Below are 23,966 nucleotides of genomic sequence, written 5' to 3'. Positions count from 1 at the left end.
TCATAGAGAAAAAGCATGTAGCAGTTCTCTTGTGGCACCATGTGTTAAGGATATGTTGTCACTGCAGTGGCTCGCATTCAATCCTTGGCCTCAGAACTTCCACATGCTGTGGGGGAAGCCAAAAAACATAAATAAATACAGCCCTAAAATCAATTATTCAAACTTTTACCTTAAGAAGCTAGAAAAAGAACAAATTAAGCCCATAATAAGTAGAAGGAAGGAAGAAATGAAGTTGAAAGTGAAAATCAGACGATTAAAAAAAGTAGAGAAATATCAAGAAAGCCAAAAGTTGATCCATTGAAAAGATGAATAAAGTTGATACTCCCTGACAGGATTGATCAAGAAAAAGAAAGAAAAATGCAAATTACTAATAGAGGAATAGAAAATGGAAGATGTATCTCTATAGATACCAAAAATATTTAAATGATAATAAGGAAGTATTATGAATAATATATGCTAATAAAGCTAACCAAAATACATTTGAAAAACATAATTTGCCAATTCTAAGACAAGATGAAATAGAAAACTGAAAATAGTCTTCTGCCTTTTAAATAAATTGAATTTATAATTAAAAGCTTTCCTATGAGTAGAACCTCAGATTCAGATGACGTCACTGGTGAATTCTATCAAATATTTAAGGGAGAAGCAGAAACGAATCCAACTAGGAGCTGTGAGGTTGTGGGTTCGATCCCTGGCCTCGCTCAGTGGGTTAAGGATCTGGCGTTGCAGTGAGCTGCAGTGTAGTTGCAGACTTGGCTCGGATCTTGTGTTGCTGTGGCTGTGATGTAGGCTGGCAGCTGTAGCTCTGATTCAACCCCTAGCGTGGGAAATAAATAAATAAATAAAATATTTAAGGGAGAAATACTACGTCTTATACAAACTCTGAGAAAATACGGGAGGAGAAAACACTTCCCATTGTGTTTTTAAGATCAGCATAACTCTGTCACCAACCTTCACAAGACTAATATAAGAAAGGAAAATTATAAGCCAGTATCCCTCACAATAACAGAACAAAAGATAGAAATCACATGACCATCTCAATAGGTGAAGACAAAGTATTTTATACAATTCAATGCCCATTCATCATTTAAAAAACAAAACAAAATTGTTAGGAAGCTAGGAATAGAAGAAACTTTCTCAATCTGATAAAGGGCATCTGTAAATACCTAATGATACCATAAAAAGATAAAATATTGAAAAACTTTATCTTTTCTATTTCTACGTAAAAGCAACAATTGGAAAATGAACCATTCCAATAGCATTAAAAAACCACAATATATTTAATGATACATTTAACAAAATGTTTACATGATGTCTACATCAAAAACTACAAAAACTTTTTTGAGAAAAATCGGTGAAGTCATAAATAAACGCAGAGATAAACTACGTTTAAGGATTGTAAGACTCCAGGTTGGTAAAATTTCAGTTCTAACCAAGTTGATTTATGGATTCAATGCAATCCCAATCAGAATGCCAGCAGGTTTTTGTGTGTGTGTGTGTGTGTGCTTATGTGGAAATTCAAGTGGAAATTCAAATGTAATTTGTGAAATAATCTTGAAAAAGGAAAAAAGTTGGAGGACTCACATTACCTGATTTTCAGACTTACTGTAAAGTTGTAGTCACCAAAAGAGTTTGGCATTGGCATAAAGATAGACAAATATGTCATTGAAATAGACTACTTAGTTTAGAAATAGACTAAAATATGAGAAAAAGAATATATATATACATACGATTGGGTCAGTATGCTGTGTAGCAGGAATTGACACAAAACTATAAATCAACTATAATAAAAAATTAAATCAAATTAAATTTAAAAAAGAAAAAAATTATATGGCTAATTGAATTTTGACAAAGGCACCAAAGCAATTCAATATAGAGAGAATGGTTTTTTTAACAAATTGTGTTGGGAATGACTGGGTATCTCTGTGTGAGAAGAATGAATCCTGAACCTATCTCACACCAAACACAGCAGTTAATTTGAGATGAATCAGAGACTTTAAACTGTAATAAGTAAAATTGCAAAGCTTCTAAATTAGAAGAAAATAGGAGACTATCTTCATGATCCATTTCTTGAAGAGGGCACAAACCTCACTAATCAACAAAATGTTGCTATATTGGACTTCACTGAAAAAAAATCCCAAACTTCTGCTCATTAAAAGACACTGATAAGAGTGTAAATAGGCAACCCAGAGACTAGGAGAGTAGTTTTGTGGTGCAGATATTTGACGAAGAACTCGTATCCAAAATATATGAACAACTCCTACAGCTCAAATATAAAAAAGGCAGACAACCCAATAAGTATATGGGCAAGAGACTTGAACAGGTACTTTAAACAGAAGATACACATTAAAAAGGTGCTCAGTGTCTCTATTCATCTAGGAAATGCAAATTAAATTCCACCCACTGGAATGGCTAAAATGAAAGACTGACAGCACTGATATTGGTGAGGACATGGATCATCTAGCCCTCTTTCATTCACACTGCTGGTGGAGTGTGATAGTGTAATTAATGGAAAATTGTTTGGCAGTTTATTGTAAAGTTAAACATAAACCTAGCTTATGACTTAGCAGTTCCATTTCTAGATATTTACCCTAGAAAATGAGAACATATGCCCACCAAAGACTTAATTATAAATGTTTCTAGCAGATTCATTCAAAATAGCTGAAAACCAGAAACAATCCAAATGTCTGTCACCAGGTGAATGGATTAACAGATTGTGGTCTGTTCATACAACAAAATACTATTCAGCAATAAAAGGAAATGAATTACTGATATATGCAAAATTATGAACTAATTAAGCCGGATGCAAAAGAATGCTTAGTATGTATTTCCATTTATATGAAATTTAAGAACAGATAAAACTAATCTATTGTGATAGAAATCAGAATAGTGGGATAAAGGATTAATCTGCAAAATATACCAACTCATGCAGCTCAATTTCAAAAAAACAAGCAACCCAATTAAAAAAAAATAGGCAGAATATCTAAACAGACATTTCTCCAAAGAAGACACACAAATGGCCACCCCCCAACACACACACATGAAAAGATGCTCAACATCACTAATTATTACAGAAATGTAAATCAAAACTACAATGAGGTATAACCTCACACTAGTCAGCATGGCCATCATCAAAAAATTTGCAAGCAATAGATGCTGGAGAGGATGTGAAGACAAGGGAACCCTCCTATACTATTGGTAGAGATGTAAGCAGGTGCAACCTCCATGGAGAACAGTATGGAGGTTCCTTAAAAAAAACTAAATATAGAACTTTGTGTGGTCCAGCAATCCCACTCCCGGGCATCCATCCAGAGAAAGCCATAATTAGAAAAGAAACATGCACCCCAATGTTCATTGCAGCACTCTTTATAATAGTTAAGACATGAAAGCAACCTAAATGTTCATTAGCAGAGGAGTGGATGAAGATGTTATGGTACATACATACAATGGAATATTACTCAGCTATAAAAAGAAGGAAATAATGCCATTTGCAGCAAAATGGATGGACCTAGAAATTATCATCCTAAGTAAAGTAAGTCAGATAGAAAAAGAAAAATATCATACGAGATCACTGATACATGGAATCTAACAAAAAATGACACAGAAGAACTTACAAAACAGAAACAGACTCAAAAAAATTGAAACCAAATTTATGGTTTCCCAAGGTAAAAACGTAGGGCTGGAGAGATAAATTAGAGGGTTGGGACTGACATATACACACTAATATATATATAAAATAGATAGGTAACAAGGATCTACTGTATAGCACAGGGTAATCTACTCAATACTGTGTAATAACCTGTATGAGAAAAGAATCTGAAAGGGAATGGATATATGTATATGTATAACTGAAATACTTGCTGTGCACTTGAAACTAATACAACTTTCTAAGTCAACTATACTCCAAAAAAATTATTTTAAAAAAGAAAGTCAGAATGGTGATTGGCTTTGAAAGAGTGAGGTTGACTGAAAGAAGCATAAAGGAACTTTCTGAGGTGATTAAAATGGTCTATATTTTGATTTGAATATGAATCGAATTGGTGTATACATTTGTCAAAACTCATTAAACTGCACCTTTAAGTCCTATGCATTTCACTTTTATGAGCTGTATCTCAATTAAAGCAAGTATTTTTATCTGGTAAATATAAATTTAAATGGAAAATTTTGCTTGCACAACTTAGCTTGAGGGCAAAAAAAAAATTATGTTTAAATTGCAAGAAGGGCTATCAGGTTTTCTTCATCTTCCCAGGGGATATAGGAAGAAAAATGCCTTAAATCATAGCAGAAGAGTTTATATTTATATAAGTTTATAGTCTAGTTAACATACAACCATAGCTGGTAAGGTACAGACAGTGTTCCTCCCAAATGAAAGGTCAATGCATACTACTTGGATTGGACTGGATAGTGTTCCTCAAATTTCATGTCCATCCAGAACCTCAGAATGTGAAGTTATTTGGAAATAGGATCTTTGTAGATGAAATCAGTTAAAATGATGTCTAACTGGATTAGAATGAGTTGTAAATCCAATGACCGGCATCATTATAAGAAGGCCAGGTGTTCCAGGATATGGATTTCCTATGATTCATTTTGCCAGTGCAGTTCAGATAGATGTAGGGGTTTTTTTTTTAAATTTTTAATTTTTAATTTTTTTTTTTTTTTTTTTTGTCTTTTTGCTATTTCTTGGGCCGCTCCCGCAGCATATGGAGGTTCCCGGGCTAGAGGTTGAATCGGAGCTGCAGCCACCGGCCTACACCAGAGCCACAGCAACGCGGGATCCAAGCCTCCAAGCCGAGTCTGCAACCTACACCACAGCTCACGGCAACGCCGGATCGTTAACCCACTGAGCAAGGGCAGGGATCGAACCCACAACCTCATGGTTCCTAGTCGGATTCGTTAACCACTGTGCCATGACGGGAACTCCAGATGTAGGTTTATTAAATGCCTCATCCTGGGTGCTTCTACTTAAATCTTTTCAGTTCAATCTAACTCAGTGCAAACCAACTCGATAAGCATCTACAGCGCACCTTTCTTGTTCCAGTAACTCTACTATGATCACATCTTTGGTTCATCTTAATTGACCACCTCTACCCTTCAGATCTCATAGAAAGGATTCTTCTTGAAAATCTATTGTGAAATATAATGAGACTGATAATAAGACCAGAGTAAAATAGACTGATGTTTGGAATGGATAAAATATTTTTCTTTTCTTATACCGACTTTCTTATTTTAATAGACCATAATGTCCTTACTTAACTGGGTTTCTTAGAATTTAGGATTTGCCCCAGATGGAGTGGTGCAACTCATCTAATAAAGAAGTGAGAGAAGAGATGAAAGCAGAAAGAACGTGAGTCCATCGATTCACAGAGAGAAAGAGACTCACCCAGAAACAGTGAGGGGAAACCGAATGTCCTGCCCTATTCAGCTTGTGTTAGGTATTATTTGGTCCAATATGATTCCCAGTTATTGGTCATGTTTTACATGCATGCAAGGGCTTCCTGTCCTATAGAATAAATACCCACTGGTGGTAATACATGGCATCTCACTGAGTTCTTCTTGCTGCTGATGTAAGGAAGCATATCAACTGCTCCTTTCCCACTTTTGAGTTTGCCTAGGTCTTAGATTATGAAGAATTCTGAATAATCAATCTTTTCCTTAGTAATTTGAATTCTCAAAACAGTGTGAGTGGAGATGGGGCTTGTTGGGGACCATGGTGGAGGCTGGTTCTAGTTCTACTATGTTCTGGTTCTGCCTTGTTGTGCCATTTGGAATAATCGATCTCTTCTCTAAGCTCAGTTATTTCAACTGTTCCACAGAGGAAAGTTTCCATATGTGGTTCTCCCCTCCTTTTGGATTTAATATTTACCTAATTTTTACCCCCAGAAACAAGTGTAAGCTTCTAGATGTTCTGCAAACAATGAGGTTGTTTCCCTTGATCTGGGTGCTATACATAATCTAAATCTTGTGAGCTTTTTGATAAAACAGCCCACACCATAATCTAAATAAGACTTGCTCTTAACTAATATTCCTAGATCTTTTTCACATAGGAAGCCTTTCCTGTCAAATCTCTCCTGCACATCTCTGAATGAGGATTTTATATATTTCACCTTTTAAAAATTTCATGTGATTGATTTGGTCTACCTGGATAAAAAAAAATTTGACTCTTAATTCTGTAATTTGCAGCATTAGCTGTCCCTCCCAAGCTGTGTCATCTGCTTTTATTTGATAGACAGGCTTTCAAATCTTCATCCATGTCATGAGATAGGATATAACTAAAACTAGAGATCTGTGGCATGCCACTAGAGATGACCTGCAGACTGGTGTTGTCATTATTATGTAACTGGGAACCTGGGTGGTGGTTCATTAGTTATGATCTACCCCCAAAGCACTAATCTACTACTCACATTTACTAGCTGATCCATGAAATGATCTTGGGAAATTTTGTCAAATACTTTGTGGTAATCAGGACAGCCCATTGTGGAATTCCCATCGTGGCACAGCAGAAACGAATCCAACTAGAAGCCATGGGGTTGCAGGTTTGATCCCTGGCCTCACTCGGTGGGTTGAGGATCCAGCGTTGCCATGAGCTGTGGTATAGATTGCAGATGTGGCACGGATCTGGCATTGCTGTGCCTGTGGTGTAGGCCAGCAGCCCTAGCTCCGATTTGACCCCTAGCCTGGGGACCTCCATATGCCATGAGTGTGGCTCTAAAAAAAAAGCAAAAAAAAAAAAAAAAAAAAAAAGACAGCTCATGGTTATAGCCCTCCTGACTTCCCACCTAATCCCTCCTACCTCTCCAGCCCCCTCATCCCACTGGTAAATCTAATTAGGTTAACCCTTAAACTTTAAGGGAATTGGCTCTTAGTAAGTCAATGTTCCAATATTAGTGATGACCAATTTCTTTTTATTAGAGCTTACCATTTTATTTAACAGTCCGTTCTGTAATGGAATATTATTATTTTTTTGATTGAAAGGATTTTATTTTTTTCCAAAGGAGAAAAGAGTTGTTATTATTATTATTTTTTTTTTATCTTTTTTGCCATTTCTTGGGCCGCTCCTGCGGCATATGGAGGTTCCCAGGCTAGGGGTCTAATCGGAGCTGTAGCTGCCAGCCTATGCCAGAGCCACAGCAACGCAGGATCTGAGCCGTGTCTGCAATCTACACCACAGCTCACGGCAACGCCAGATCATTAACCCACTGAACAAGGGCAGGGATCGAACCCGCAACCTCATGGTTCCTAGTCGGATTCATTAACCACTGCTCCACGACGGGAACTCCAAGTTTTTATTTTAATTTATTTTTTAGTTACTATTTTTTTTAATAGTTATTTCCCCAATACAAATTTTTTTCTACTGTACAGCATGGTGACCCAGTTAGACATACATGTACACATTCTATTTTTGCACATCATGGTCCACCATAAGTAACTAGACATAGTTCCCAGTGCTACACAGCAGGATCTCATTGCTAATCCATTCCAAAGGCAATAGTTTGCATCTATTAACCCAAGCATCCCATCCCTCCCACTCCCTCCCCCTCCCCCTTGGCAACCACAAGTCTATTCTGTAAGTCCATGACTTTCTTTTCTGTGGAAAGTTTCATTTGTGCCTTATATTAGATTCCAGATATAAGTGATATCAGATGGTATTTGTCTTTTTTTTTTTTTTTTTTGTCTGTCTTTTCTAGGGCCGCACCCATGGCATATGGAGGTTTCCAGGCTAGGTGTCTAATTGGAGCTGTAGATGCCAGCCTATGCCAGAGCCACAGCAACATGGGATCCAAGCCGAGTCTGTGACCTACACCACAGCTCAAGGCAATGCCAGATCCTTAACCCACTGAGCAAAGCCAGGGATCGAACCTTCAACCTCATGGTTACTAGTTGGGTTTATTAACCACTGAGCCACAACGGGAACTCCGTCTTTTTCTTTTTGACTTAATTCACTCAGGATGAGAGTCTCTAGTTCCACCCAAGTGCTGCATATGGCATGATTTTATTCTTTTTTGTGGCTGAGTAGTATTCCACTGTGTATATATACCACATCTTCCTAATCCAATCATCTGTTGATGGACATTTGGATTGTTTCCATGTCTTGGCTCTTGTGAATAGAGCTGCAACGAACATGCAGGTGCATGTGTCTTTTTTAAGGGAAATTTTGTAATGGATTATTCATATCTAGAATCCAACCTGTTTTGAAAATTGGGATAAAATATACTCTTCTGTTCTTCTGGTACCTCTCTCCTTTCCCTGATTTCTTAGAAATTTCCAACAGCAGCTTTGAGACCCTGTGTGTAAACTCCTGCTGCTCTGAGGGAGGGTTTGTCTGAGCCTGGAGAGATTGAGCTCACCGAAGTGAAGAAGAGTTATCTACACCTCTGCCCCCCTCAGGCAGCCCTCTCTCTTCCCCTGTGTTCTGCCACCTCTCCTCCAGATTGAGATCCTTCCCCTTGCTGTACTAAACAGAAACAAAAAATCCCTGAGCCATTCTGGCATCTCACCGCAACTTGTAGAATTTCCAGTCTACTTTAAGCAACGGGCTACTTCCATCTTTGGTCTTCTTGCTCTGAAAAATAAAAATTGCTCCAATGTGTCCTCCCTGTATTCTTGATACTTTTTGTCACTCTCAGCTCCTTCTGTGCTTTGACCTCTGCTAAGACTTTTCTGCCTGCCTCCTGCAGTAAGTGTGCAAGGTTTGTCCCAGGCCAGGTATGCCTGCCACTGCAGGAACTTTCTGTTTACATGCTTGTCCCCATTCACCTTTGTATTTTCAGGGCCTGGCACACGTGCCTTGCACCTAGTAAGTGGTAAGTGTTCAATAAATATTTATTAGGTATGGATTTTCAAAAAGGTATGTTGTAAAAGATAATTAAGAATTGATTTAACTACTGGCACATGGCTTCAGGAGACCTCTGAGAAGGGGAGGAGATCTGCAAAATTATCCAGGAAGCCCCTGTTTGCTGACTGTTAACCCACTGCAGAGGGGCCAAGATGAAAAGAGTCGTTATTTTTTCCTTTTTTTGAACTTTTCTTTTGCAATCAAGCAGCAGAAGGCCATAATTGTGCCATTGTAGGCTCCCTTCCCTTCCTTTCTTTTTATGAGTCAATCAAATCATATTTTCTGAGGAGTCACTGAATGCAGGGCCCCAGGAGGTCACATAAGCTTTACTCAGCCTGAATACAGAGGTAATAACATCCTTGACTTCTCTTAGGTTGTGTGTGAGGCTTCTAGACTTTTTGCCTATGTATTTTAAAATGCAACAACTCCCATTCCACCTCCAGCCAGAAACAGAAGCCCTGGGAGATGACACTCCTTGGGTCTCAGTAGCTAACATCTTGTTAACCAGATACTAGTGGAGCAAGGTTATGTCTGGCACAAGACACAGAGTCTCTCTGAGCTGTTGTCTGTGTAATGGGGATACATAATAATACTTGCCTTAAAGGCTTGTAGTGAGAATTTAACAAAATAATATATGCACATAGATACGCTTCTTTCATTCATTTACTTATTCATCCACTGTTTGTTGCCTTGTTGGTCTGTGAACTGGACCCTGTGTGTAGCCGTGTTTACCAGGGACAGTGCCTGCAGTGTGGGGAGCACAGGTGTGAGGGAAGGAGTTGACAAGGGCTGGAGGGACCGGGAATCCCACACTCCATGGGTGGGGTGTCCCAAAGGAAATGGACTTGCTCAAGGGAGACCTGAACATCAACTTGGCTGTTGTGCTCTGGGCTGGAAGGCCTGGTCTACAAAGGCTTTGCATTTGTGGTTACCAGCCACCTCTCTTTATCTGGACTGAGTGTATGTTGTGGTTGCTTCCCCTTCTCCAATGAGAGTGTCACTAGGCTAAGAGCCATCCTGGGAGACTGAGACTGAGAATTGGTCTGTGATCTGCACATCTCCAGTGGGACCCCCCCACCCTGGAAGGAGGCATGTGTGTGTGTGCATATATGTGTAGTAGGGATGGGCTGGGACTTGAGGAGACACGATGACACATAGGTGCTCTGCTTCCCTCCTCTCCTCCTGAGAGTCTCTGGGGGAAGGGATCATTCTGAATTCACCTTCCTGTCCCCAGTGGGCTCTGCACAGGGCCTGGCACAGAGTAGGTGCCCAGAAAATATTTGTAAAGGAATAAATAAGGGGAGAGAGTCTATTTCTGACCCGTACTTCCCTTTTGAAGGCCAAGAAGTTGCTTTTCTTGCGCTGGTCTTGTAGTACCACCAAGCTGTGTAAGGGTGGCCATTGGGGAACACTGGCCAAGAAGTAGTCACCAGCCCCCTTGTCCCTGGTAGGATGATGCTGCAACGGCACTTAACAGGACAGCTGAGGAGCCTTTGCAACCCTTGGTGGTCAGAAGAAAATTAGGACTGCACTTTGTCTTCCTTCTTCTAAGTTAGGGAAACAAACAACCACTGGGGAAAGTTTCCCTGTATGCTTTGTTCCAGACCCTCTTTCCCTTCACCCATTCTATTCCAGACTTGGTGATAGTTTGCATCCCTATTTAAGGTCCCTGGGATTCTTCTCTGTGAAATAAGGGGAGAGTGAATCAGTGTGCAGTACGGATGATGAATCACAACAGTGCCAGGCACCAAGAGCCCCACCTTCATCCAGCCTCACGGCTTTCTAGAGAGCTCTGAGCCCCCTGATGCCAGGGGGTCTGTAGCAGCTTCACTCCCATGAGATGGGTACAATCTAGCTGGGAGGCAGGACTAATGTGATACTCAGCAGGAGGAGATGAGGAGCGTGGGGCTCTCCGGATGCATTTGGGGGTATTTCTTTAGCATGATTTTGCTATGTGAGGTCTTTGGGGGCCCTGGAAACAAGTTAGTTGGGAAATACACTTCCAATCGACTCTGTTCTTTGCAGAGGAATGAAAGAGAAAATTACTTGTCTGGGAACAGCAGGAATTTATATCACACCTGACTTTACAGATTAGCATAGACCCTTGTGGTCAGTTTCTTATCAGATTCTCCAGTCAGCCTGGTGATATGATGCTGGCAAGTACTGATGTCTCTGTTTGACAGCTCAGGACCCTGACACCCAAGAATTCTACTGCTCTACTACTTGCTTCCTGCTTCAAGCTGGCTCTCGTAAATCCTTGCTCACTGGCCCCTGACCACTGGCTTCTCCTGCTGGCCCCTTGGTCACAGAAACCCAGTCCTTGTCTATTAAGGATACAAAGCTTCCTACCACTAAACACAGAGGACCAAAATCAGTTTCAAGATTAATATGCACTTGCTGTTGCCTTTCACCTCTAAACCACATCTCTCCTTGATTTGCACAAGAGGTGAGGGTATTGGCTCCTGGGTCATTGTCATATTTGTTTTCTGCTGATGGCTGTATGCTGCCTCTGTGGGGCCAAGGTGTGTATCTCTCTTAGACAGTGAGTTCATCGAGGGCAAACACCGAGTTACTAAGTCTCACTGCAAACCACCAGCAGGGTGTCTTGGATACTTCAGCATTCTACAAAGAGTATCATAATGCAGATATTACATTTATACATTTTCATACTTTAGCCTGAAAAACTAGATACATTGAAATTTGTGTTATAATACTTGTTTTGAAAAGGATGCTGTCTAAAACAACCCTGTGTGAAATCCTTGAGGAATTCACTATCCCCAAGATTGTGACTGCTGAATGGATTCCTATTCCATGAGGCATTGATTTAGAAAATTGTGATTAGTCTTATTTAAGTCTCATTGATTATTTTTAAAGCATTAAGAAATTTTCCTAGCAATTGAAAGAAATCTAGGTCTACAGTGGGCTTATACTGCAAAAAAATTGTCTTGAAAAGAAGGTTTGCTTTGTTGATAAAGACTGATCTAGAAACAACCAAAACACCAAACCACCAGTGCTTTCTCAAAACTAAATGTAAAACATAAATAGAGAACAAAACAGGAACTTGTGGTTTGCAAGAGAAGAAATACTTGTAGCTGCCCTAAAAGGTGCCTTTCCTTACACTGTAAACTTGTGTTCAGAGACCAAGTGACATAAAGTCATTGGTTCCACCTCACAGCAGAGACAAGTGTCTTCCAGCCTTACTGCTACATGCAACTACTCTTTAACAGTCTTTGAAAAGTTTTTGGATCAGTCTGTATATTGCAGGCACTGGTCAAATAAGGGTACTCCTGTATCCAGCCAGTAGAGAGTTGGTTGGGTTGCCTTATACCACCTAAGTTTTCCCTCTGTGTCAGTGGCCACCTCTTTATGTCCTATAGAGCTGTGGAGATGTGCCTTGAAGGGTCAGGTTTCCCTCCTATGCCCCTAGCCAGCTCCATTGCTGGCTCTTGGCATGCTAGCCAGGGGTGACCCTGAGAGGCAGCTCTTAGGATTTGTGCTGAGAGAGCCCTGGGGTGGAATCTGAGGTCTGCCCACTACTAGGTGATCTCATGCAACCTCTCTGGGCCACATCTTGGCATCTATAAACCAAAGGACAGTAATGCTTATCTTACAGAATCACAAAAATGAATAGAGATGAAGCAGGTGAAGACCCATCTTGGTAGCATGTGGTGCACGGGGACTTGCTGTGGTGGCCTTATTGTAGGAAAGTGGCTGTTGTGGGATGGAGTTCTGAGCCTGGTGGTGGCAAGTGCCCTGAGCTGGATCTTGCAGCCTCAGTGCTGGGGAGGGGAGGGAGTCCTGGCAGAGGGGCGAGGTTGTGATCATTCACTCATGTATTCAATTAACATTTCAATTCACTATAATACCATTGTTATCACTATTGTTGATTCATAACTTGTTACAACTTGCTTCTTTGTCCTCTTAGCACCATCCATGATATTCTTAAAGTCATCCTTGTCTGATAATAGTAAGATATTCCAAGCTAATCCTGACTTTTCTCTGTCCCCATGATACAGAATCAGCTATTTCTAAGGAGTTTTGGTTCTATTTCAAGAGGAGAATAGTATCAGAGAGCAGAATGTGAGTGCTAGGAGTGATTCCCACATGAGTATTGGCTTTGACTTGTTTTGCCCCCCCCCCCCTTTTTTGTATGTGTCAGAATTTGGGGAAAATACGTATTAAGGGAATTCCTTTTCTCTATTTAACATGTACTGCTTCCTATGATAGGAAGCTTTCATTGACCATCAAAGTGTTCTGTTCTGTTAATATACTTCTATCCAAAATCAAAACATATGAAAAAACACACAGCTATGACCCCAACTGTGGGCCATTAGCCTAGGTGAGATGGCAGACTCCAATGGCAAATGGTATTGACACAGGTGCCAGGTGCACTCTGTGGGGGCAACATTGAGCCAGGTGCTATGAAGAGCAGAGTGACAGATGAAAGAAACATGGCTCCTGGCCTTTAGGAATGTGGAAATCATTTGTGTGCTTGAAACAAGCAGACAACTATATGAACCATCATTTAATCAGTGCCTGCTGAAACTGTGGGTGCAGGCAATAGTTAGTGAAAGAGTTGAGAGAAGGGAGAACTCAGTGCATGGAGAAAGAAAGGTCTCCAAAGCAGGAGGGTTTGGGCCACTTTTGAGAGTGGGTGAATTTTAGATAGCTGGCAGGGCACATTCTAATTGCTGGAAACTACCTCCCCTACAGACCTAAGCAGCCTGGGGAGCCGTGGGTATTAAGGTGCTTACATTGACCATCAAAGTGTCAATGAATGGCACTCAAGACTCTGGATCATGGTGAATCCATCATGGTGCCCCAGAATGAGAAAAAATGGGGTTCTACTTGTACTTTTAAAATGACAGTAAGAAATAGCATGACACCAAAGTCAGAAACCCATCCCATGCATTTAATAGAAGGAAAAAAATCTCAAGTTCATTTGGAGGCTAGAGATCCTTATAACTACCTCTTCTCAATGCTTTTAGAAACAACAGAAACCCATTGATTCTGCTTCCAGTCTGTCTGGCCTACCCCTTCTCCATGCACCACAAACATCCTTGCACGTATCTGCTCTATTGCCAGCTCTGAGCATTTAGCTTTCTCTGTCTAGGAAAATCCTAGCTCTGATGCCACCTTTTGTGCTGCTTCTGTCTCCACTCTTTCCAACCCTGATAAAAGAATTGATTTCTTTTCTCTGTGGTGTTCTCATAGCATTTCATAAGAAACATTTGTAATACAATTTACCTCATAAAGTGTTACTGCCTCCTTACTTGTCTGCTTCTCCACAGTGAATGTTTTAGGAGATGTGTCTTATTTATTCTCATCCGTAATCCAAGTGCCTATGCACAGTACTCAACACTCACTGCATATTCCACAGATATTTTCTGGATGAGTTAATACATGAAAGAGTGAATGAATGAATGGATACATGAAGACATGCCTCAGGATTGAATTAGGTGACTCAGTGGCCCCTGGGATTGATGTATGCTTCGAATTTGGTAATTTTTTCTTCTTTATTTTGATGACACACCATTATCTGGGACCTTGATTTATATGTATTAGATTTACAAGACTAACAAGTAAACTGTCCTCCCCAAATTCATAGACCAGATCCTAGTTTCTCTTTGTTTTGGCTGTAGTATTTCTAGCCATGACTTTTTTGATAAGAAGAGGGAGACTTCGGAAACCAGCAGCAAATCCCTTGATTTACTACATTGTCAGGATTTGACAACCACTTAAAGGTTATACCTTGGAGATTTAGAGACTTTAATGTTAGACTGTTCTAGGGACAGAATCTTTTAATGTTTACTAAAGCTCTTTGCTCCAAGATGGCTTCCGATTCTGAAGTGAACTGAAGCAGTCTGTATTCACCAAAGTCTTCAATTGAAAACAGAGAAATTCAGAAGTATCACATATATGTTGGGATTTTGACAGTCCTTAAATTTTTTATGTAGTTGGCTGTATCAGATTATGTGTCCATGCCTAGGATGTCAATGAACAGCACTGAGGTCTTTGAAGATCTTTGGAGATGGGTAGAAATCTTAGGGGACAGTAATCTGGCTGCCAACTGGTCCCTCAATGGAAGGTCCAGCAGGGGTGGGATAGCAAGGAAGGTAAGGGCAGTGAGCTGGTTTTCTCAGGGACCCAGCAAAGGATGCTTGTCCACCATCTCTTTATGAGCATTCTTCTTAGCTCTGGACAACCTTCTCTATTATAACAATTTATTTGAGAAGTTAAAGCAGTGGCCAGTAAAATTCTGTGGCTTAGGAGCCAAAACCATTAGAGAACAAGAAAACAAAAGGCCATCTAAGAAGCACACATTTCCAGTAAAAACCTCCAGAGAATGAGAATTATTCACTCAGTTTATCTTTCCCATTATACTATTTTTCTACCTATGGTTTGAAAAATCCGAACAATGCAAAATGGTGCAAGGAAGAAAGCAAAAACATCTTTCAATATTTTTCTGTCCTGAAACAACTACCATCAACCTTTTTGATGATTACCTTTCCCAGACCTCTTTCTATGCCTAAACACATGCAGATTTATCTATATCTATAAAAAAATGAATAGAATCATACTATAAATGCCATTTTGCAATCTTTATATATACATGTATATACACACAAATTACAAAGCGTTCCACTTTATGAATGTGAAATAATTCATCAAACTAAGGGTATTTTGAGACATATTTTTATTGCTTTCAGTATTTCACTGTTAAAAACAATGTGAGAAGAATATCCTTGACCATATATGTAATAACTTGGTGTTCTCAGATTATCTTCCTAGGATAAATCTTTAGGAGTGATATAGCTGGATTAAGAAATGTGTCTGTGTAAAGTTTGTAAGTGATTTTCAAGTAGTCTCCAGAAAAGTTAGCCAGTTTTCACTCTTGCCAATAGTAAATGAGAATTTCCTTTATCCTTTCACCAACACGGAGCATTGTTGGGGTTATTCAAGTTTATCAGTCTGATAAGTGACAGATGATACCTCAGTTTACTTTTTTGGGAGGTTACCAGCGACGTTTAGAATACTTTCTTATAATAATTGATCATTCTTTCTTTCTCTTTCTTCTTCCTTCCCTCCTTTCCTTCCTCTCCCTCCCTCCCTTCCTTTTCTTTCTTTTCCCTTTCTTTCTTTTTCCTTTCTTTCTTTTTTTCTTCTCCAACACCCCACCCCCCACCTTCTGTGAATTGTGTCTCTTGCCCATTTTTTACTTTTTTGGCCGTGCCTGCAGCATGTGGAAATTCCCAGGCCAGGGATCACACCCATGCCACAGCAGCAACCCTAGCCGAGCTGTAGCAGTGACAATGCCAGATCCTTAATCTACTGAGCCACAGAGGAACTCCCTTTGCCCATTTTTCTACCAGAGTGTTCATTTTTATTTTAATGATTTGAAGGAGTCTTTGTATTATTAACCTTTTGTTGCTTCCATATGTAGCCAACAGTTTCCTCAGGTTGTCATTTATTTTCCTTCATGATTTTACTTTTGCTATATGAAAGCATTTATGGTCATGTCTATCAATCTTTGTGGTTCACTTCCTGAATTTTCCATCATTCTTAGAAATTTCATCCTCATCCCAAGAGTATAAAAATGTTGACCTATATTGTCTTCAGCACCTCTTAATATTTCTTTTATTTTTTTTACATTTTAGTCTTAGATATCTCTAGAATTTATTTTGCTGAAATATAGTTAAAATTTTATGGATTTCTAAGTGCCAATTGTCCATGAATTATTTATTGAGCTTTCCTACTGATATGAAATGATCCTAAGTTTCAAATAAATGGAAATTTAATATATGTTTAACTTCTGGACTAACTTTTCCATTGATCTGATTATTTCTGTTCCATGCTGCTGACATTATTAGCTTTATAATACATTTTAAGAACCAGGAGGTCAAGTCTCTCACATTAGCCTTTGGTTTTGTCCTTCTTTCCTTAAAGCCAGTCTGGATTTTTAATGTGCTTATACTTAGTTTATAGAATAATTTGGGTGAAGATTATATTTAAAAGTTTTATCTGTCCAAATGATAGAATAATATTTTAATTTATTCAAGTCTTATTTTAGGGCATAAGTAGAATTTCAAAAACTATTGTTTTCTTCAAATTAGTCCTTCCACTTCTTATTAAATGTATATGAAGAACAGAGAAGTGTCTGAAATTTTATCCTCTGCAAGCAAACAAGTTAGCCCACCCTGGTGTCATGGATGCTGCCAGAAGAAAGATGGCTGCTAGGTCAGAGGCATAGCAGGTGGTATAATCTTCAGAGTTGCATCTGCTTCTCTTGTCCAAGTTCCATTGTGGATGCTTTATATGCAGTAGTCACAGCTGAGGAACTCTAAGCTTAGGAAACCCTAGTGAGAGCTCAGGGTGAGCTTCCTTGAGCTAACTGATGAAGAATGGGGGAGGGGGGGGGCAAATAAGCCAGAGCAGGAAGAAAGAGCACTAGAGGCAAAGGAAACTATATACGCAAAGGCCCTGTGATGGGAAGAAGTGTGGCAACTCTAAACATCTGGGGAAAAAAAGGCCACCAGAGTGATTCCATTATCTTCTGGCTGATGGTGCTGAAGAGAGCTAGACTGTTTATTTTTCCTATTGTGAATGATCTATTTGTTCTGTCTAAACGCTTATAGATTTTTTTTTTTGCCTTTGCCTTCGAGTGTGTTATTTTTATTAGTTTTTTTTTAATTCTTAAAGAAATTTTAAGACAGAAAGAGGCTCTTCGTGCTTGATGACAGCTTCTTAATGTATCTTTGAGTATTTTCCTTTGCTAACAGTTTTGACCTTTTCTTTAAACATTTGATAAAATGATAATTGTCTATCATCCATAGTTATGTTTTCCCTAAAAAATTCCATTTGTTTTGTTTCCACTGTATTTCAAGATCAAGACTTTCCTTTATTTTCAGCATTGGTCTTTGCTATTTTAAACTTTTTTTTGTTCATTTCTTAGTTTTAGAAAGGGAGATTTTGGGTATCCTGCCTTTTTGTCACCGTCTTTTCCAAAGTGTGTGGATCTGTTATTGAAGGAATCATTTTGTAAATGCTTTCCCTCAACTCTTTAAAATTATTCCAAGAAGACATATTGAGACTCCCCCATGGTTAAAATAATCTATCCAGTTTTTACAAGCTGTTTGTCTCATTTCTTAAAATTTATTTATTTGCGTGTTAATATTATATTTATTTGTGACAAGGAATTGTGAAATAGCATCTTCCTGATTGATGGATAAGATATGTATCATTTAGTTTTGGTAAAATGAGGACACTGTGAGAGGACTTCCTCTCTCCAAGTATCTCCCCAACCTCTGCAGTGCTTAGTATGCTACAAAAAATGCTTCATTCTTGCTCCATTATTAGCGTGAGGTCCATTGATCAAATTTAGCTATCTAGAAAGATATGTCATACTCTCGAGATGGATATGCTTTTATAGAAGGAAATGGAAAGTAGCACAAATCTAGTTTTTTCCTCCCATTGGGGAGAGGGAAGTAGAACAACAACAAAATATCCAGTTTAAAAGACAACTGGAATTCCCTGGTGGCTCAGTGGGTTAAGTGTCCGGTGTTTCACTCCTGTGGCTCAGGTTGCTGCTGTGGCACAAGTTCAGTCCCTGGCTTGGATGCTGTGGTATGGCCAAAATAAATAAGTAAATAACTAAATAACAACTGTTTTTCCTAGGAAATTATTTCTGACATATTGAAAAATTTAGGGATAGTTTAGTGTAATTTTGACTGATACAATTTCTTAGGATAATGTGATAATTAGTCTTTTAACCCTCGTTTACTCTTCAAAACCTATTCAACAAGAAGCGCTTGGTGAAGGAGTATCTCAGTCAGCAGAGTATCCCAACTTACCAGGGAAGGAGTGCAGGTAACCAGCCTTCCAGAGGACTCCCACTTCTATGAGAGAAAAGTGATTCAATGCCTTCTTTGATTATAGATTTTCTCTTGTTGACTTTTGATCTTGATACTCGTGAGTACATTGCTAACCTCCTCATTAGAGAAACATAGAAAACACTAGACTAGGAAAAATTCCTATTTCCAAAGTCTCTAAAGATAAACTAATAATGAAGAAGTAGAAACTTGATCATGGTGGTTCAAAGTGGTACTCAGATAAAGTTTCACATAGCAAAAATCTGATTGAATGAGTTTTTATAGTTTTTCAATGTATTTTAAAAGCCTCTTTTTTTGAAATGAATATTTGGGTATTTCCTGGCAACTGTGGAATAGAGACTCTAAGTCTAGAAATGGAATGATGTTCTTCATTTACCTATGACTTTATCTGCATTGTTCATAATTCCTTGAATCCAAGATGTCTTTGATTATATCACACATCATGATTTCATGTACCACTAAGAAAGTAAAAATGCTCTCTGTAGAATTCTGATATGCTTACAGTGCTTAAGAGTGCATCCTGACTTCAGAGATGTTAATACATGAAAAAATATGCATCTTAGAATCAATGAGATATAGTATTTTTCTTAAATTGACAAGAGCAGGGAAAATTGACATCCTAAATAGCTTGTCCATCTATCTGAAATATTTAACAGTATAGTCAATAAATGAATTTATGCTTTAAAATTCTATTCACACACACTCAAAAATACCAAAAAAAAGAAAGAAAGAAAGAAAGAAAGAAAGAAAGAAAGAAAGAAAAAAAAATTCTATTCACTAGGTGTTGATACTTCCAAAGACAAACAAGATTCTTGGTAGAGTACCAATGCGACCTTATATCTGTAGATAATACCCCAGTTTTCTCCTGTCATGTTTTAAAGAATTTCCACTATTTGATATTTTCCTTCCTGAGCAAAGCAGTATGGTCGCTGCGGTGCTGCTGCCCGGAACCAGGGTTTAGGGATTGTTTCCATCATCTTTCCCAACTCTTTCTGTAACCTCTTGAGCAAGAGCCTCTTGTTTCCACTGTTGGATGCCACTAATGCTCAGAAATGAATTTTATCACCTAACATCACCCCCGAATTAAAGTCTAAAGTTCTGTCCCACTTGTCACATTCCTGAACATTCCAGGAAATCTGATGCTTGAGCTCATGATACAGCTGTATTCTCTTAGTTGGGGTTGATCAACTATTTCTTGCTGTAAGATTTAGCGAACTCTACTTGAGAAGCTTATTATTGGTCTTTTTAACGCTAAGAATATTATAGTGTATGGGGGAAAGGATTTATACATGGTGAACAATTAGTCGCACTATCTTTGCCATTGGCAGCATTTTAGCACATTCCTTCCACTTTTTCATCACATAAATTTTTGCAGCGTTGAGTAACTTTTATGTGAAATTTAGGTGATGCCTTTTCACTGAACCTCATGTTATTAAAAAGAGTATATGTTTTTTTTTTTGATAAGGAAAGTTAGTTTTATTCCAGAGGCCAGCAACAGCATGGGAGAGGGGGGTGGGAAGGACTCATGTCCAGAGGTCAACTCTCCTGCTGACAGTTAGTGGGCAAGAGCTTTCTAAAGGCATTTCAGGGGTGTACAGGTGGAGGGAGGGGCTACATGCAGAAACAGTACAGTAAAAAAAAATGTTGTTAAAGGCTTTTGACAAGTTAATTGCTTTATTCTGTAAATATATTAACTATTCCCCTATTGCTTATTATTGGGCTGCATCCATTTTATTTTTTGCAATTCTGAATCACTGTCAGAATGAATCTGTATGCAAATCTATGTCTGCATTTTGATCAAGGGGCATAATCAACTTTAATACAATTGATTTATTCTGTTAAATTTTTCTCATGGGAAAAAAAAAGTTCATAACAATTTGTTACCCAAAGGGACAGAAGTGACTACAAGGAAGTGGTTGTGTCAGAGTGCCCTGGTGGCCTCGTGGCTAAGGATTGGCATTGTTACTGCTATGGCTCAAGTTTGATCCCTTGCCTGGGAACTTCTACATGCTGTAAGCAAGGCCAAAAAAAAAGGTAGCTGTGTATACTTAATACTGCTATTATTTCAATTCAAAGTTGAACTGACTAGAAAACTGAGACACGAAGTTGTCTCCTTGCTAGTGATGCTATCAGTTGTGCTTGTTGCCGGGAATCCATTGTCCTCTCCACCTAGTCAGGTCTTCCCTACTTCACTATAGTCCCACGGAAATTCACTATCCTTGAAATTATATCAGGAGCCCAATAGCACTTTAAAAAGCTCCTACTGGTGCCTGGCTCTCTCATATTTGGTCTTCCCCTCCAGTAAGGGGTAGGTATGGCCAAAATCACCAAACTGGATCCATGTTTGCCTTGCAAACCAAACAAACACTTCTGTTTTTGTTTTGCTTTGTGTCTGGACTAATTCTTAGCACCTCTTCTGCCTGTGAGCGATTTGTCACTTCCTTCTGTAAGACTGGCACCAGCAGAAATGCAGTCTCAGAGGATCCCGGGGAGAAAGCGAGGCCGACCCCCACTTCACTCAACACCTATGAAGATGGCAGTTCATAACCTTTATTCTGCTTCAGCTGGTTCTTTACCAGCAGTGAAGATCCCAAAGAAAAGAGGGCGGAAACCTGGGTACAAGGTACGGCTCCATCATCTCCTTTCTCCAAGTTGGGATTGGGCTGGGGCATGGTGCTTGGGAAGAACTCCAATGCAAAATGTGATAAGAGGCTGAATCTGGGTAAAGACAGGATGAGAAATAAGTTTCTCTCAATGAAGCGTGTGACGGACCAGGCTTCATTGTTGCAACATGGCACACAATGCCTGCTGTCGCTGTTGTGTGCATTTTTACAAATGGAGAAAGCAAATTACACCAGATGGGGAAAGTTGTAAGGCGAGCAGATTTTAGGGTCATAGCTAAACACACGTTATTAAGTCTTGCATCTCAATTAGTGTTTCAGACATTGAGCTTTCCCCTGACTGCTCTTACCAGGGCAGCTCTGGAAGCCGCTTTCTGGAACTCATTTGTCATTAATTTTAGTAGAAGCGGATGATGTTCCTGAGACATTTAAATTAATAATGTGAGCAAGCTGGTGTCAAAGGACATGAAGAGTTTTCCCAAATGGAGCCTCAACAAGAGGACTCATCATGAAAATTCAGGGTGTTAATTCATGGTTTCCTGCTTACAAAAGACGCTGACGTCAAGCTTGGCTACAGGAGTATATCAGGCAAAATGAAAATCCCATTACTCTTTCAGGAATTACTGATTTGGTGAGGCTGGGGTGGGGGGTGGAGAATAAATTCTCTGATGTAACTGAAATCACATAAAACAACCCGAACCCAAGGGAGAGCTTCTCTAAGATGTTTTTAAAGAGTCTGCTAGAGAAGAAAGACCATTGAGTTGTTTTCCATGAGCCTTTTGGGCATTAGAAAATGAGCTTCAGAAGTTTCCCTTCATCTATTTTTCTTGAAATAAAGAGCTTATGTTTCCATCTTGAGATCTGAATACTCAAACCAAAATGCAAATTGGCAATTAACTCCCATAAATTTAGGAAAATGTATGGAAATTATTTCAGGTCAGCAGAAAGACAAAGCTTCCGGAAGAATTGGTAATGAATTCAACCTCTATCCCTTTGGTTCTCCACAGTTCTTCCAACTGCTGGAAAATAGACACAGTAGGTGGGGGGAAGGTGACTCAAAGTTATTTGGGGGTCATTGGTTTTAGCAAAAGAAGCTTTTACTCAGCCATCTCTTGAAATAAAGTCTTCTGTCACTGGTTATTTTTCTGAGAAAGAGAGCTTACTTTTTCTCATGGGCATACCAGCATCAGAATTATGTGTCTCTGAAGCTGGCCCAGGACAGGTCTCCCTGCTCAGCTACCTGCACAGTTGCTGGGGTCTGGGAATTGCATCTGGAAGGCTGGAGCAGGGCAGCCCTTCTGTTTATAGAGCCAGGGAGCAAATCCAAGATCTGAAGAAACACTGAAAACTTCTCTCTCCTATTTGGCCTTTCTCCTGCTCCCCTGGGAGCTGTGACCCAAGAATGAAAATTACTGACAGACACAGCATTTCTGGGGCCAGGAAAAATGGAAATTCACTCCGTGGAAAGAACCCAACTTTGCAATTTTCCTGTCTCCTGAAAAGGGCAGTTTTCAGTGCTCCGAACATTGAGACAGCTCAGGGCAGGAAGAAAGTTTTGGGGACGGTTAGTCGACATAGGGGCCCTGCACACAGCAGGTGGGTCTCATTCCCAAGCCTCATGGAGTCTCTTTTCTGGGGACAGTGGGCCACAGCTCTTCCTTCAGTCCACCTCTCATGCCTTTGAGAAAATTGTGGGAATTATTTCAGGCAATCAGCTCCCCAAGCCACGGGCTTTGTGTTTGAGAAGAACAGCTCCAAACCAGGTGCCAGTCTGCATGAAGTTTCCACTCGCTCATGGTGACAGGAAAAAAATGTCTTAAAGTCTTCACAAAGCTAAAATGATTCCGCTTAAAGGATCATCCTTTATCCTGCAATACCTGCTTCCTACTATTTTGGTGTTAAAGTTTATTTTGCTAAGTATTGTATGTTGTGAGGGTTTGGTAACTTTTTAAAAATGTCCTTACTTGGCAATATAAAATTAGCAACCTATTAAGTCTCTCCAATTTTATTCTGACAATTTCTTAGACCCTGAAGCCCCATTTTACCATTAATGAAAGGGTTTTAATTGTGGAGAGGCCGGCAAGGAAACTGTACAGTTTCATTCCATTTACCAAATGGCCACTCATTTGGCAGTTTTACTCTCTTGGACACAGTTGGGGAGCCAGAGTTGTTAAAAAAAAAAATCCTGAGCAAGGGAAATAAGATATTACTTGGTCTCCCCTTAAAGATCTTGTATTTTATTACTAAGAGAATGCTTCCAAGCCCTTCCTCAGAGTCTATTTACCTTTATTGTAGACACATGTCTTACAAGCTTGATTATCGTAGCTTAATGGCTTTCAATTTGAAGGGGAAGATATTTTTGGGGAGAAGACTGCACATAACAGCTGGTTACTGAAAGTATAATTATATGAGATTACATTAATTATATAGAACAACAAAATATACAATAATATTATCAATGTTAAAAAATAATGACAATATTAACTTTGTTTTGTAAGATTATTATGATATATTTACACTAACAATATTGTCATAATAAAATGATAACTGTTGAGCCTTTGGCAAGCTCTTCCCCAGGAGGTCCTGAGGACCCCTGGTTGTGCCGACTGTACCACAGGTGTG

At 39.3% G+C, this 23,966-nt stretch overlaps 1 protein-coding gene across 46 annotated transcripts in view; it reads left to right on the top strand.

Moving 5' to 3' along the window:
* The window catches only part of SCML4 (Scm polycomb group protein like 4), a 136,932-nt gene that overhangs the window by 41,034 nt on the left and 71,932 nt on the right, over positions 1-23,966 (top strand). For 22 of the 46 annotated variants that reach the window (XR_014806764.1, XR_014806769.1, XR_014806825.1 and 19 more), the window contains one exon: positions 21,132-21,346. The exons of 21 other annotated variants lie outside the window; for them this stretch is intronic. Coding sequence is in view for 11 of the 25 variants with exons in the window: in XM_084962227.1 (XP_084818353.1) it covers positions 21,132-21,346 (215 nt within the window). In the remaining 14 variants the exon portion in view is untranslated. Of the gene's footprint in view, positions 1-20,613; positions 20,758-21,131; positions 21,347-23,966 lie in introns of all 46 variants that reach the window. 3 more of the 46 variants (XM_084962249.1, XM_084962246.1, XM_084962357.1) reach the window with 1 other exon arrangement.

The sequence above is a fragment of the Sus scrofa genome, chromosome 1 (genome assembly GCF_054392235.1).
Source record: "Sus scrofa isolate SSC_HxYL_T2T_F1_AM1 chromosome 1, Sscrofa_HxYL_maternal_Yorkshire_Landrace_v2.0, whole genome shotgun sequence".
Lineage (NCBI taxonomy): Eukaryota > Metazoa > Chordata > Mammalia > Artiodactyla > Suidae > Sus > Sus scrofa.
This window is presented reverse-complemented; position numbering and strand designations above follow the sequence as displayed.